This window comes from Phocoena phocoena, chromosome 3 (genome assembly GCF_963924675.1).
Source record: "Phocoena phocoena chromosome 3, mPhoPho1.1, whole genome shotgun sequence".
NCBI classification, from domain to species: domain Eukaryota; kingdom Metazoa; phylum Chordata; class Mammalia; order Artiodactyla; family Phocoenidae; genus Phocoena; species Phocoena phocoena.
The window spans coordinates 29,840,730-29,857,495 of NC_089221.1; the positions used below are offsets into that span (position 1 = coordinate 29,840,730).

The 16,766-nt window shown below is 37.5% G+C and overlaps 2 protein-coding genes across 4 annotated transcripts in view; one reads left to right on the forward strand and one right to left on the reverse strand.

The window, feature by feature from the left end:
- The window catches only part of SKP2 (S-phase kinase associated protein 2), a 31,663-nt gene extending 28,083 nt beyond the window's left edge, over positions 1-3,580 (forward strand). Inside the window, exon 10 of one of the 2 annotated variants that reach the window (XM_065874420.1) lies at positions 2,213-3,580. In XM_065874420.1, coding sequence (XP_065730492.1) covers positions 2,213-2,426 — 214 coding nt within the window. In that variant the 3' untranslated portion in view covers positions 2,427-3,580. The remainder of the gene's footprint in view (positions 1-2,212) is intronic. The other variant, XM_065874419.1, reaches the window with a different exon arrangement.
- Positions 3,581-10,624: 7,044 nt separating this feature from the next.
- Positions 10,625-16,766, reverse strand: part of NADK2 (NAD kinase 2, mitochondrial) — a 46,089-nt gene continuing 39,947 nt past the window's right edge. The window contains exons 11-12 of one of the 2 annotated variants that reach the window (XM_065874618.1): positions 14,938-15,061; positions 10,625-12,753 (exon numbers count right to left, since the gene is read on the reverse strand). In XM_065874618.1, the coding sequence (XP_065730690.1) occupies positions 12,615-12,753; positions 14,938-15,061 (263 nt within the window). In that variant the 3' untranslated portion in view covers positions 10,625-12,614. The remainder of the gene's footprint in view (positions 12,754-14,937; positions 15,062-16,766) is intronic. The other variant, XM_065874617.1, reaches the window with a different exon arrangement.

The following is a 16,766-nucleotide window of genomic DNA, read 5'->3' on the forward strand; positions in this document are numbered from 1 at the left end:
TGCAGAATGTCTTACAATTTGGCTAATCTGGAGATCGCAGAAACCGAATTCTCATGGCTATGACAAAGTTCTCATACTCAGATTTCACATAAGAGGGATTTAAGTTGGGGACAGGATTGCTATCATCTTCAGTGATAATAATTATAAACACCTATGTATACTGACCTTTCTTTACACTCCTGTTTCTTTTTTTTCTTTTTTTTTCAAAATAAGTTTATTTTTTTATTTTTGGCTGCATTGGGTCTTCATTGCTGCACGTGGGTTTTCTCTAGTTGCGGCAAGCGGGGGCTACTCTTTGTTGTGGTGCACGGGCTTCTCATTGCAGTGGCTTCTCTTGTTGCAGAGCACGGGCTCTAGGTGCACAGACCTCAGTAGTTGTGGCTCACGGGCTCAGGAGTTGTGGCTCATGGGCTCTAGAGCACAGGCTCAGTAGTTGTGGTGCACCGGCTTACTTGCTCCACGGCATGTGGGATCTTCCCTGACCAGGGCTCGAACCTGCATCCCCTGCCTTGGCAGGCGGATTCCTAACTACTGTGCCACCACTGTGCCACCCATGCACTCCTGTTTCTGTTCCAGAGATTAGCTTACTTTACAAACAACAGTTTGTTCTTGCTGACTTTCTTTTCAGTCTGTTGTGACCTCTGGATCTTAGCGCCCCCTTAGGAACACCAAGCATATTTATTTTACTTGGATAGTACTTTTATTTTCTAAATTACCCTTCCTCTTGTTTTCAGCTAATGTATGTAAACACCTATGGGGTTTAAAACACTTTCTTGAATGTAGAATAAATAAGCTTAGAGGGGGAGTGGGAAGAGTGGGAGAGCAGGTTTAGTAATGAAGGGCCTAAGGCCAACAGAGTGTTTTGAGTTCTGTAAACTTGAGGGAGCTGGGGCTTCCCTGGTGGCGCAGTGGTTGAGAGTCCGCCTGCCGATGCAGGGAACACAGGTTCGTGCCCCGGTCCGGGAAGATCCTACATGCCGCAGAGCAGCTGGGCCCGCGAGCCATGGCCGCTGAGCCTGCGCGTCCGGAGCCTGTGCTCCACAACGGGAGAGGCCACAACAGTGAGAGGCCCACGTACCAAAAAAAAAAAAAAAAAACATGAGGGTGGTATCAAAGATTTTTGAGCATGGGAAGGACATAGTCTGAGCTGGGCTTTACGAAGATGCCTTGGTCATTGGTATATACACTAAGCTGAAAGGAAGAAAGACTGGAGGCAAGGTGACAATTATTATCAGGAAGGTTTATTTTTTTTAAGTAATTATTGGCAATATGAAAATATAAAGGATGCTTCTAATTCTAGGTTATTGATGTGCTCATTGATCTGCAGTGGGATTTTGTTGAAACTCCAAACTAAATATTCCCTTTCTTGAGACTTTGTACTGTGTGTCCTAACCTGGAGCACATACAGATCAGAGAGTTGAATTTCTAAGCACACAGACCTGGGTTAAAAAAAAGAATCATTACCAAAGAGTATTTACTTTGGGAAAACAGGTTCCCTTTTTTGTGGAACAGAATTTCACTCTTGACAGAGATGTGTTTCACTTAATGTGAAATACCTAGGAAGAGGACTGTGATACATGTGACAGAAAAAAAAAAATGGTAATATGTAGAGAAGTAAGATGTCTGTTGTCTCTATCTGCACCCAACACATAACCTTAAAATATCGTCATGAAGTCACTGTTAGGTTTCATCACATGTAATGGACTTGTTGAGTATTAACCATTGTTTAGAAGTTATCGGCTCTGCTCACATCTCCTTTTGAGAGGGCGAGCCTAGTTCAAATAAAGGTCAAGTCCATATCCTTAAGTTGCATGTAGCCTTTGGTGACTCCATCTAATGCCACAGTAAAACATTTACTTTTACCACCACTAGCTTGCTGGCTTCTCCTCACAACGCAGTGACACTTTTTAGTCTAAACCAAGAATGGAGAAAGGAAGAAAATATGGTTGGACTTTAAATAAACCTTGGAGTTTTCCAGTTATTAGAAATTCAACAAAATGCACTTGTGTGTTTCCTTACGCTGTGTTGCCCAAGCTATGGACTGTGCTTTGTGGTTTACCTTTACAATTTTCTCAAATCACTGATTGCAAATTATGTCTTCAGCTTGCATTTTATAAAATATAATACAAATTGTAAAAAGTGGGTCATGTTACTCTAGGGGAACAGTTACCATAGATACTGCTACTCTGAAAGTCTCTCTCTTCCTTTCCAGTGAACTCGGAGAAATTCCCACACTAAAAACACTACAAGTCTTTGGAATCGTGCCAGACAGTACCCTTCAACTATTAAAGGAAGCCCTTCCTCATCTACAAATTAATTGTTCCCCTTTCACCACCATCGCTAGGCCAACCACTGGCAACAAAAAGAACCAGGAGATATGGGGCATCAGATGCCGACTGACACTGCAGAAGCCCAGTTGTCTATGAAGTATCTATTGCAGGATGGTGTCTCCTCTTTTCTTTGAACAGGGAAAGTAGGCAGGAAGCCCAATTGTGGAGAGCTCAGCTATTTTTATTCTTGGTTTTCTCTTGCCTTCCTTCTACAAGTATATTAGAGAACCGTTGGAGAGAAAACTATGAAGTGTTGCTTTTGAAAAATGACTAGGAAAGCTTTTATCACTGCTATATCCTTAAGAGCCTAAGCTGTATGCCTTTTGAAATTTTAGGAGAGTGAGCCTATAATTTCAAGATACCTTAAAGAGCAAAATTTGAGCCACTTCTTCCAAGTGCCCTTCTTATTAAATCTATTTAGAATCAAGCTTAAAAATCACCATCAGCAAATCATTTTCATAGCCTATATGGCAACTGAACTTTCTTCTATTTAATTTCTCAGTACTGCTTTATAAGACGTAGGTTGCAAAAAATAATAAGCTATTTGTATTGTAAGCTGAACAGAATGAGAATCATAGATTTGTGGCAGTCTGCTGAGGATAGAAAGAAAAATACACATTTCAACTTTGCCTTTAGATTTGCAATTAGGTATATGGAAACAAATAGCCCCGGGTCATTCACCTTAAAACCTAAATAAAAAAACAACCGGCCAACCAGAGGTATAGAATTGGTTAGAATTTACAGGCTCAAGAGGCAATTTTCTATGACAGGTTATCCTGGGGGATCCTCTAATGCACATTAATGAAGTCTCCTTTATGTACTGTGTTCCCAGCATTCTAAATTAGCTGAGGAAATTTAATTGTGGACTTCTGACTTTATGATCAAATTATGTTAACATAGGTTCTTTAGCTTTTAAAGTGACTTCCTTTGCTTTAGAAAGGTGGTAGGAACCAGTCAGTCTCTAATTCTTAAAATGGTTGGAATGCTGAACTGAGGTTACCTGTTGTTTTCCTTTATCACTGAGGTTCTTGAAGTTATTTTTATATTACTCTGGAATCAAGTATTTTAAATTATCCTTTTTTTTTTTTAAATGGCCTTCCACAATGATTGAAACAACACATTTTATAAGGTTACTGGACCTAGAGTTCCCTAAGAAGAACCGCATGTTCCTTTCAATACACAGCAGAATCACGTGTATGTTCCACGCAGTTTCAGAGCAGTTAGCACAGCTGGCACCTGCATAAAAGTTAAGGCTCAGGTGTTGAACCTTTTGATGGCATCAGTGATTTTTTTAATGATACATGGAAGCAAAAGGATTAAATTCTACTTTAAAAAACACAAAACACTAATTTCTTATTTAAATCGATGATCTCCCTGTATTTTCAAGATGGAACAAAAAGCCCAAACTCATCATTTCTATTAACATTGCTTTTTCTAAATCAGATTTTTCAAATGTTAGAAACAATGGTATGAAGTGCCCTCATCTGCTCAGACCTAAGGAAGAACATTTTAAAGTAGTGTTATACGGGAAATGATTAGGTTTCAATTCCATAGTAGTTAAAAAGTGCTAAATACTACTTGAAATTATTGTTTACAGATTAGTGACAAGGGCTGGAGGTAGGATCCGGTTGGCCTCTGATTTCCGGATGCCCTCAAACATACAGTACTTCCAAACTCAAGTCCAGCCGTAAGCTACTTTGCTAACATGTCAGAGTAATCTGTATTTTTGTATGGGATTTCTACTTTTATAGACTTGTTTTAAAATAAAACACATTTTTATAAAAATGAATACTTCAGCTAAGTTGTATTCCTTTTTTCCTTCTCTTTCTTAAGTACTCTGGTTAAAATGAACGTTTGGTATGGTGTGGGATTTGTCTCAGCCCTCTGAATAAGGCACTTTAAAACAAGCCCTAGGGTTTCCCTGGTGGCACAGTGGTTAAGAATCTGCCTGCCAATGCAGGGTACACAGGTTCGAGTCCTGGTCCGGGAAGATCCCACATGCCACGGAGTAACTAAGCCCGTGTGCCACAACTACTGAGCCTCTGCTCTAGAGCCCACGAGCCGCAATTACTGAGCCCGCGCACCTAGAGCCCATGCTCCGCAACAGGAGGAGCCACCGTGACGAGAAGCCCACACACCGCAATGAAGAGTAGCCCCTGCTCGCCACAACTAGAGAAAGCTCGCGCACAGCAAAGAAGACCCAACACAGCCAAAAAACTAAAAAGAAAACCAAAAAAGTTCCGTTTTTTAAAAAAAATGAAAAAATAAGCCCTAACATGGTCCCTTTTTGCCCCATCTACTTCGTGTGTTGTCAAATTAAAATGTTTATAATTCTTTGACAAGGGGCTGAATATACAGGCTTGTTATGGTAAAAGTGCCTCTCAAAGTATTAACATGTTTATAAAACATTTGAGATTTAAGTGATAAATGTGATAAGTACTATCAATAAAAGGTAGTAGCACTTTTTAAATACAGACTTGATCAGCTTATACTGTGTATTTTACTCTCATTAGGAAACTATTTGAATAGTTCACCCTATACCCAGAGATCTTCTAGGAATTAATTCCTTTTGAATTCGTCCATTCGAATGGTAGAACGGTGATTCTTCCTAATTATTACCCAGTTTTGCTTCTTTTTTGATATTATCAGTACTGTTTCCTTTTATTTATTTATTTATTTATTTTTGCGGTACACGGGCCTCTCACTGCTGTGGCCTCTCCCATTGCAGAGCACAGGCTCCGGACGCGCAGGCTCAGCGGCCATGGCTCACGGGCCCAGCCACTCCGCGGCACGTGGGATCTTCCCGGACTGGGGCACGAACCCACGTCCCCTGCATTGGCAGGCAGACTCTCAACCACTGCGCCACCAGGGGAGCCCCACTGTGTTTCCTTTTTTGTTTTTAATTATAAAAAATGTCAAATGCAAAAGGTAGAGAAGATGATGAACCTCATTATCCACTTTCAAAGGTCATTAACTCATGGCCAATCTCATTTCATCCATCATCTCATCCATCTATCATCTCCCCCACCCGACACGTACCACACACGGGCTCACAGATTATTTTGATGCAAAACCCAGAACTCTGACTTCATAAGTAGTTCAGTATCTACCTCTAAAAGATATCCTCCTGAATTAATTCTGAAAAATTAAATATCAAGGTGGTGTTGAAAGTTCCCTAGCTGTTGGAAGTGTTTTCTTACATGGGTTTGTTTTGATCAGGCTCCAAACATGGTTCATACATTGCATTTGGTTGACATTGACATTTCCTTAAGTCTCTTAATCTTAAGAGTTCCCCTTCTTTATTATCCTTACAATTTATTTACTGAAGAAACTAGGTTGTTTGTCCAGTGTTCCACATTCTGGATTTTGCAGATGTGATCAATCCCTGGAATAATGTTTAACATGTTAATCTGTCCCTTATTTCCATAAACTGGTAGTTAGATCTAACAGCAAAAAGCTCCTAACCAAGAGTGATTTTGCTACCCGAGAGACATCTGGTAACATCTGAAAACAGTTTTGGTTGTCACAAGTAGAGAGGCGCTACTGGCATCTAGCAGTTGTATACCAAGGATGCTGCTAACCATCCTACAATATCTAGGACAGCTCCCCACAATAAAGAATTATCTGATCCAAAACCTCAAGTGTCAGTGTTGAGAGACCCTGATCTAAAGGCTTTGCCTATCAATGCTTTTTGTTTTAGCAAGGAGATACTTGATAGGTAGTATTAGTCTTCCTTCAAGAGGCACATAATATCTGGCTGTCATTCTTTTCATGATATTAACATCTGCCTATGGCCCTTGATTTTTCTCCTATACCCTAGCCGCAAGTTCCCAATATATTATGTAAAGTCTGGCCAAATGCAAAATTTTAATTTCTGGGTAACGTGACTTATGTCCCTTCTATCATGGTGAACTCAATTACAATCCAACATTGACTAACGATGTACAATGTAGAGGACGGGGGAGGTACAGAGCATGAGGAAAGGCACTAAGTAGTCCAGGAAAACTAGAAAGAAACACCTTTCCACTGGATACCCTAACCTTGGAATAAACAAAAAGGCAACCTTCTCTCTCCCATCCCCACCTGGCCAAATGTCCCAGAAAGTCAAAAAGCTCTCTTCACCAAGAGGTTAGCTCCTTACAATACAGGTTGAAGCCCTAAAGCCTATACTAAACTTATTTTATGGATTTGTTTTAATATTTATTTATTTTTAGTGAATCTATCAAAATGCTGATATTTTGGTATTCCTTAAGCCAAATATCAAAATATCTACCATGCACATTTGAGCATTAAGATCACTATATTTTAAGGTCTTCAGATGGCAGGGGCTGTGATTGATGAGACAGTAAGGCAGGCTTTTTCCATAGCCATACATTTTTAAATGAATAGGCACACTGGGATGTATCATATCCCAACCATTACCATGCATTTATATTGTCTTTTAAACAAAAACTGGCCATAGTCATTTACATTGGCTTTTTTAAAAATTTTATTTTTTATACAGCAGGTTCTTATTGGTTATCTATTTTATACATATTGGTGTATATTATATTGGCTTTTAAAATGCATTTTTACTCAAAACTATTTACTCATGTAAAGTGGATAATCCACAGCCCATTTGAAAGACTAGTGGAAATACTTAAAAGATTAATATTGGGCTGGCCAAAAGGTTTGTTTGGTTTTTTCCATAAGATGGCTCTAGTAGCACTTAGTTGTCTTTAACATCATTTGAAACAATTTTGTTAGGTTGTATGCAAGCTGTTATATTACCGTGCATTTAAATAAAGACATCAAAATTGGTGAATTTTTGTGTAGCCATTTTTATATTGAAGATGGAAGAATTGTTATAAAGCAGAAATTAACACCATTGTAAAGCAATTATACTCTAATAAAGATGTAAAAAAATATATAAATAAATAAATAAAAGTCCCTTCAAACCACACACACACACAAAAAAATGGAAGAAAAAAAGCAGTATTTTCGGCATATTAGGCTTTATTATTTCAAGAAAGGTAACGCAACGGAAACGCAAAAAAACATTTGCACAGTGTATGGAGAAGGTGCTGTGACTGATCGAATGTGTCAAAAGTGTTTTGCAAAGTTTCATGCTGGAGATTTCTCACTGGACGATGCTCCATGGTCGGGTAGACCAAGACCAGTTGAAGGTGACAGCAATCAAATCAAGACATTAATTGAAAACAATGAATGTTATACGATGCGAGAGATAGCTGACATACTCAAAATATCCAAATCAAGTGTTGAAAATCATTTGCACCAGCTTGCTTATGTTTATCGCTTTGACCTTTGGGTTCCACATAAGTGAAAAAAAACCTTCTAGACCCTATTTCCGCATGCAATTCTCTACAGAAATGTAATGAAAACATTCCGTTTTTAAAACAAATTGTGACAGGTGATGAAAAGTGGATACTGTACAATAATATGGAACGGAAGAGATCGTGGGGGAAACGAACCACCGACAACCACACCAAAGGCCGGTCTTCATCCAAAGGTGATGTGTAAATGGTGGGATTGGAAGGGAGTCCTCTATGATGAGCTCCTTCCGGCAAACCAAATGATTAATTCCAACAAGTACTGCTCCCAATTAGACCAACTGAAAGCAGCACTCGAAAAGCATCCAGAATTAGTCAAAAGAAAATGCATAATCTTCCATCAGAATAACACAAGACTGCATGTCTCTTTGATGACCAGGCAAAAACTATTACAGCTTGGCTGGGAAGTTCTGATTCACCTGCTGTATTCACCAGACATTGCACCTGTGGATTTCCATTTATTTCAGTCTTTACAAAATTCTCTTAATGGAAAAAATTTCCATTCCTGGAAGACTGTAAAAGGCACCTAGAACAGTTCTTTGCTCAAAAAGATAAAAAGTTTTGGGAAGATGGAATTATGAAGTTGCCTGAAAATGGCAGAAGGTAGTGGAACAAAAGGATGAATACCTTGTTCAATAAAGTTCTTGGTGAAAATGAAAAATGTGTCTTTTATTTTTACTTAAAAACCGAAGGCACTTTTTGGCCAACCTAATAGAATGATTTTGTGAAGAATCATTTCATCAAGAAATAATATTTTGGACTTCCCTGGTGGCACAGTGGTTAAGAATCCACCTGCCAATGCAGGGGACACAGGTGCGAGCCCTGGTCCAGGAAGATCTCACATGCTGTGGAGCAACTAATCCCGTGTGTCACAACTACTGAGCCTAAGCTCTAGAGCCTGCAAGCCACAACTACTGAGCCCGTGTGCCACAACTACTGAAGCCCGCACGCCTAGAGCCCATGTTCCGCAACAAGAGAAGCCACCACAGTGAGAAGCCCGTGCACTGCAACTAAGACCCAATACAGCCAAAAATAAAATAAATGTTTAAAAAAAGACATTAAAAAAAAGATGTTTTGAAGAAAAGATCTGAGGCAGGAGGAAATAGCTATGTAACAAAGCTTAATTACCAAATGTATTTTAAATAGATTATTTTCTTGTGAAAGCCAAGAAGAACCAGTCTACTATGGTGAAAACCTGACAAATCATTCAAGCTCTCTTCAATCGTTTAAAGAAAATAAGTGTAGGGAAGAAAAAAGTTGCAGTTGGGAGAGATACATTTAAAAAAATGGTTTGAGGGCTTCCCTGGTGGCGCAGCAGTTAAGAATCCGCCTGCCAATGCAGGGGACACAGGTTCGAGCCCTGGTCTGGGAAGATCCCACATGCCGTGGAGCAGCTAAGCCCGTGCGCCACAACTACTAAGCCTGCGCTCTAGAGCCCGCGAGCCACAACTACTGAAGCCCGCGCGCCTAGAGCCCGTGCTCCACAACAAGAGAAGCCACCGCAATAAGAAGCCCGTGCACCGCAACTAGAGAAAGCCCACGCACAGCAACAAAGACCCAACGCAGCCAAAAATAATTTTTTTTTAATTAAAAAAAAATAAAAATTAAAAGAAACGGTTTGTAAAAACCTGTTTCTCAAATACTGTCCTACTTACTTCAACTATCCATACATCACCCCCCAACACACACACACAGACTCCCTAAGAATGTTGTTTCAGCAGAGTAAAACCATTATTTATTATCATAATAGGCAATTTCTTCTCTAGCTATGCCAGTTTTCAAGTATTCATTGGGAGAAGGTACAAATCAGAACTCATAATCCCTACTTCCTGTGAACTCACAATCTACTGGTATAAAAAGCTGTTTAATGTTCAGATAGATCTCTTCAACAGTCTTCTCAGGATCCCAAGTTTTGAAAAATTTTTTTAACTGTTGATGTTTGATTTTTTTTTTTTTTGTGGTACGCGGGCCTCTCACTGTTGTGGCCTCTCCCGTTGCGGAGCACAGGCTCCGGACATGCAGGCCCAGCGGCCATGGCTCACAGGCCCAGCCGCTCCGCGGCATGTGGGATCTTCCCAGACCCGGGCACGAACCCGCGTCCCCTGCATCGGCAGGCGGACTCTCAACCACTGCGCCACCAGGGAAGCCCTGATGTTTGATTTTTTAAAACGGGAGAACAAAATTATTTATAAGCCATGCCTCTGCTATCCTATAAAATATTCAAATTAACACTTAAAACATTCTTTTCTATTTTTTCCTTTTAGCTCCTTGGTTAGTCAGTAATTTTCCAAAAATTTTATCATAAAATAAAGCTCATGACAAAAATAAAATACTCTTTATACCTTCCTTCATGTAGAAAACTTATATAAGCCTTCTTATTGACTTACAGTACACTAATCCTTCAGGGTTATTTTTTAATTTTTATTTTATTTATTTATTTTTTTTTTTGCGGTACGCGGGCCTCTCACTGTTGTGGCCTCTCCCGTTGTGGAGCACAGGCTCTGGACACGCAGGCCCAGCAGCCATGGCTCACGGGCCCAGCCGCTCCACGGCACGTGGGATCCTCCCGGACCGGGGCAAGAACCCGTTTCCCCTGCATTGGCAGGCGGACTCTCAACCACTGAGCCACCAGGGAAGCCCCTTCATGGTTATTTTTAATGTTAACAAGAATAAACTACATTTGAAATAAACAGTTCCTCTTTCTAGTTCAGCAGTTCATGTAATATGATTTGATTTACTAGGGCCATGAATATAAATACATATGGAGCATCAAAAATATTAACTCAAAATTGTCTGAAGAGTCTACATTTAGCAGGAAGCACTGTGTCACATTAGCAGTGAATGAAGTCAAAGCGCACAGAGTAATACATAGCAGTGGGGAAAAAACTCTTGAAATATAACATTTTTGGGAAATCTGGGTTTCCAATAATGACCCATAAGAGCTAAAGAAATGAACTAAAAAAGAAAAGATAACAATGGTTTAATTTTATTCACATGTAGTTGCCATGAAAAGGTTAACTCATTCATAAAAACATTTTTGCTATTCAAACATCCTTTGCCTCTCATCATCTCTTACAAATAAATCCCCACCACAGAGCAGAAATGGTAGAAGTTATATCACAAAGGAAGCACATTAAGTATTTTTAAAACCTTTAAAATATGGCTTATGAACAATTTTACATAGCAGGTTACCTATTAATATGTTACATATTAAACAGATCTCTGGTGCCATTTTGGACAATTGGATTTCCTTGATATTAAAGATGGAGTTGGCATTTTTGTCAAAAAGGTATTTTAAACCTGTTAGGGAGTTTCTATAGTGTGGAATTTCACTTCTTTCTAAAGTGGCATCTTAAGTATATCATTTTTAAATCAAACAAGAAATTAGATCCATCTCTGGGAAAACACCAATTTTTATTGTACGCATCACGTAAACTCCTTGCTATTAGTGTCTATGCAGATGCTCTTAACTAAGGAAAAAAAAAACAGATTCTTGTTCTGGATATACAACAAAACCTAGATTATCTTTGTATAGTAACATTTATATAAGAATTTTGACAAGAACATGATAAATGCTGCCAGAACTAAGAGCACTCGATTTGATTATAATACATCCTAGCTTTCACAGAATTTACTTCTGAGCTCACTAGACTCAAGTTCTATACGATAAAGTCTGTTTACTTTACCAATGTATATCTAGCACCTGACACAGTACATGGCACTGAGTGGGTATTCAATAAATACTTCAGTGATTTAAGAAAAGCTTTTAACAGCAAGTGAAAAAAAAAAAAACAACTTTGAATAACTGGAGTGAGAATACCAATTGTCTCATGGTGCAGCAAGAGGTACTTTCTGTGATAATTCTAGGATTACTTATAAGTAGATCAGGAATTAGGTAAAGAAATTGTCATAACGGGAAAAAAAGAAAAGCCATAACATTTTATCCTCCAAAGCTAATGTGTAAAATTTGGAATATGAGTTAGGTGAAAACTACCATGATAATAAGTAAGGCAATTCCAGAACTAAAGTGTTTTGCATATTTATTAAATAATCCATTTTCTTTCTGACAATACTCCTACACTAGATGAAAATATCTTTTTAAGGTTTTACCAAACTCCTAACAGAATATGTCTAATTAGTTCATCCTTTTAGTCTCTGAATCCATGTTAGATAGTTGTAAATAAGGAAGGACTTTATTAGACACTCAAATCATTAAAAAAAAATTACCGAAGACCTAAAATAGTTATTGGATAATTAATACATTTGAAACGGTGTCATGATTTTGTCCAGATATATTTCACCCAGTATTGTCAAAATTAACCTGACAGTCAATTAAGTGAAAACATCTCTAAATAATTTCAAAAATGATTGTTTGAATTTTTTAAATCAATAATCATAACAATATCATTGTGTTCTGAAATTAGAAAACTCTTAGCATATAAAAAACACATTTACCTACTTCAATTAGGTCAATGTCAGGATTTATCAAAATTCTCCATCACCAAATCTTTTAAAAAATCTTGAATTTTAGGTACTATAAAAAAATACTAATCAAATGAGATGTGTCTGACCAATTCCACAAAATTAGGAGGAAAAGGAAGGAAAAAAAGCTTGTACAGTTAAATTTCAAACCTTAAACATTTAATCTTCTATTGGAGCCTACCTCTCTAAATTTAAAGATATCAGCACTGCTGGAAACCAATTGTAAGCAATATAGAAATTTCACTGGTATGAATTCTAATCGATTTAGTCCATCCATTTTCTTACACAGTGAATATCTTTTCCATCAGAATCCAACAGAAGAATAATACAAATCTCACTTCCTTGATCACCTTTGAGCCCAAGGCCAACCAGTCTCAACAATAACCAAAAAATGTAGCCTTATGACTGGCAGTCTGTTTCCACAGTAAAACTATTTTTTCCAGTAATCAAAATTGTCATCTGAGGAAATCCTTCACTGTTCTAGAAGCACAGTTCGAAGCTCATCTTCTTTACTGATCAACATTGAAGCAATTGCTCCGTCATTAAACTCAAAGGAAGTTCCTCCATCTACAACCATGCAGGCATCCCAACAACGAGAACGAACACAAACCCTAAGCAGAAAGAAACATCTCATTAAATAGCAACACTTTTCCTAACCCTAAATTACAGGTTCTTTACAACACTTCATTGTCATCTAAACTGGCAGAGAGATCATTTGGCCTTGATTTTTAAAATCAAGTTGCTCTTTGATATGAGAGAATTAGTGACTATGTGAATACATGGGTACATTATCAAAAAAATCTCAAAACTTCAATGTTCAGGAGAGCTCCATTCACCCAAACATTTATCAGTGAACAAGTTCAGATGGAATTCATAGGCTTTTGAATGTTGAGTTATTACCGTTACAAGTATTTTAAGTAGTGAGCAAGAATGTAACTTTTCATGTAAAATTTTTATTTACGTACAACATACAGAAAAGGCACAAATTATTAGGGTACAGCTCAATGAACACACTTGCGTAATCAACACCCAAATTAGGAACTGAATGTTACCCAGCTCCCCAGAAGCTCCCTCACTGCTCTTACTCCCATCTCCCAGCCTCTACCCCCAACCCCTCCTTCCCAAGCATATCCACTACCCTAATTTCAATCACCACAGTAGTAATAGTTTTGTCTAGTCTTGAACTTTATATAAATGGAAGAACACAATGGCTATGCCCATGCCTGGCTTCTTCTGCTCAATAGCATGTTTGTGAAATCATCCATGTTATTACCTGTAGCAGCCGTGTGTTCATTTTCATTGCTGTCTGAAAACACTTGCATTGTACAAAAATACCCAAATTTAAGTATCTCTTCTACTATTCATGGACATTTGGGTTTTTACCTATTGGGAATAGTGCTACTATGAATATTCTTGAGCATGTCTTTTGGTGCACACATTTCTGGTCAGTGTATACATTTCTGCTGGATATATATCTTGGAGCAGAATTATTGGGTCACTGCATGCGCTGTATTCAGCTTTGGTAGGTAACTGCCAAACAAGTTTCCAAACTATTCCTAATGTTAGTACATAAAAGTCCCACTTGCTCCACCTTATCAACAACTGGTATTTTAGCTATTCTGGTGTGTGTGGTATCATATTACGTAGTTTTAATTTGTATTTCTCAGATGAATAATAAGGTCAAGGATATTTTTCCATATACTTATCAGCCATTTGGATATTCTCTTTTGTGAAATGCCTGTCCATGACTTTTGGCCATTTTTCTACTGGGCTGCCTGTCTTTTTCTTATTGACTTGCAGGAATTTTTAAAATATATTCTGGATATGAGTCCATTGCTAGACTATCTCACTCTGTGGCTTGCCTTTTTGTTTTCTTAATGGTGCCTTGATTAACAAAAGTTCTTAACTCTAATGTAGTTCAATTTATCAATCTTGTTGCTAAGAAATATTTTCCAACCACCGAAGTCATAAAGCTATTCTCCTACTTATATGAGCAAACATTTAAATGAATCTTTACAGTTTCACCCAAACTGAGTATAGATTCGTTGATTAATCAAAATTAACTCTCAAATGATAAAGTGAGTTTTAAGTATGACGAGTTTCCTGGAAAAATTCAGTTGTGTATTTTCAAAAAACTATATGCACACTATAAGCAGCAATTTGTACTTAAACTGTTCTTTGCTTGCCATGAGATAGATGACAGTTTTTCAGAATCATAGTAGGTTTCCTTGTTAGTTTGGAAAATTGGGCAACCTTTACAAAATAAGAAATTACAAACATTTCTGTATATCCTCTTCCCCTCAAAAAACAATCCAAGGCAAATTTAATAGATGTGGGGAGGGGGGGATTCACTTTCAGGGAAAAGCTGAAAGCAATGAATCCTACTCTGAAGTTATATTAGACTTTGTATGACTTTGTATGAATGCAGGTCCTGCTTTTATGCCACAGCATGTGAAAAAAAAGTTGCTTTCCAGTCAGCTTCTTTTGAAGTGATAATTTGATCTTACTGTGTCTTACTAGAGTAAACAAACAAAGCCCACATCACCCAATTAAATAACTATGTTCTCCTTTCTATTAACTTAAACTTTAGTTTCTCTAAAATGGAACCCTAAGTGTTAGACAAAATATTACTTTAGCCAGGTTAGCATGACACCTCTTTAGTTCTACAGGTTCTACTTTCCCTGCTAGATTAAGTTTGAAGGAGTGAATTTAATGAAATTGAACACTTTTAAAGCCAACTGTGCTTTATAATTACAAGGGAGGAAAACAGCCACAAGACAACTTTGGAAGCTTACTTGGAGGTGAAACAACGCTGACGACTGCTTGAAAAAACTCTGTTTGCTATTGGTTCTCGAATACTGAAAAGTATTTTTGGTTCTTCTGGACTGTAGAGCAGCGATTCATTATATTCATTTGTTACTATAAAGAAAAAAAAAACAAATATTAGCACATTCGATGAAAGACAGTCACTTCTGAGAAGTGCAAAATGAAAATGGATGCCATCCCCAATTTACAAGCACAGTTCTATTCCAAAGGTCTGGTTGGCAGCAAGTTTCTTGGAACTCACAACACATTCCATTAAAAAAAGAAACCAACAAAAAAACGCTTATAAATGAGGAGTATGTTCCAAGATTAGCCCACAGAAGCCTACATCACCCACAATATCGCAGAAATAGGTACATTTGGCTGGGGTCGGGGGGTACCTATAAAGCTAGTAATCAAACAAAAAAAAGAGAAACTAGCTTGAGGCACTCGAAAATGGACCTTAAATTGCCATAATCTCTTGCTAATAAGTTCCTTTACAAAATACCACGCCAAAGAGTTCGTAAGTATAAGTTAATAGTCTTGATATAAAATTCAGTCTCAAACAATGGCAGGCAATATACTTTCTCTAATGAAACTGCTATTACTCAAGATATTTCTAGAAGTCTTTCGGATCTGCTTTCTCTCTAACCAAGAGGCACACAAGAGTTGGCATGCAGAGCACAAACTGGTTAAAAACAACTGTACAAAGAAACTGGGCTTGAAAGAACATTTAGTTGAGAACCACATTAAAAGACATTGCAAGACTATTAGATAATCTACCTTATATACCAAAATTTCATTTGAATTAAATGAAGTGTCTGTAACAGTTACTGCACCATTGTCATTCACTATTGCTTCTGAAGATAGTCAAATCTTCAAAGGAATAATATTCATCCAGTAAAGCAGTATGTTTATTAAAAGAAAAATCAATCACTGTATTTTATATATACCCTTAATTTGTATACCTGATATAAATTTCAGTTGTTTTATACATGTTATGCTTTAAGTTAAATTATATAATGAAGAATCAATTACTATAAATGCCTAATTTTCCTTTCTTTGATGCAGATTTAACAGTAATTCTAGCTCAAAGCCATGATTAAAATTATCTTTTAGGTCTCAAATTGAGAGGGAGAAAACAGTCCATTTTAGAGAGCTGAAAGTAGCCACAGAGATTTAGTCCTGTTTACAAACTATATTTTAAAGACAAACTATCTCCCCAACAAAGAAAGTCTTACGAGAATCCAAAATATATAAATAAAATGAACTCACACTGTTAATATACTCTATCATGTATTGCTAAATCATTTTAAAAGCGACCAGTAAGAACATGTCTGTTCTGATAACTCTCAAACTCAAATGTTTATGGATGACAGTTGCAGCATAGGCAAACAGATGCAACTATAAACAAGTTTGGATTTTTTGTTGTTTTTCTAAAAATAATTTACCTTGAAATCTTAGGATACTCTTCAATTAAACAGAGACAGCACGATTTAGCTTTAGTTTGAGGTCCATACTTTTGAAAATGATCCTAGCAGATGAGTAGACTTTAGTGTGTTAAAATTTCATATGCAAATCAAATGAATGTGGTTTTCAGTTTACGAATTTAAATATTTAAAAAAAATAAAATTTAACAAATAAATTTGAAAAATTCCTATGCCCCAGCAATCTACGTCCACTCTCTCATTCCACAGTTGAGGAAGCAGAGGAGCAAAGAAACAGTCTTGCCCATCGTTTCACAGTGAGTGACTGGCTGGTCTGGGATTGGAACCTAGTCTTCAAATTCGCTGATCAGTATCCTTCCTCCAACTGTGCTGGT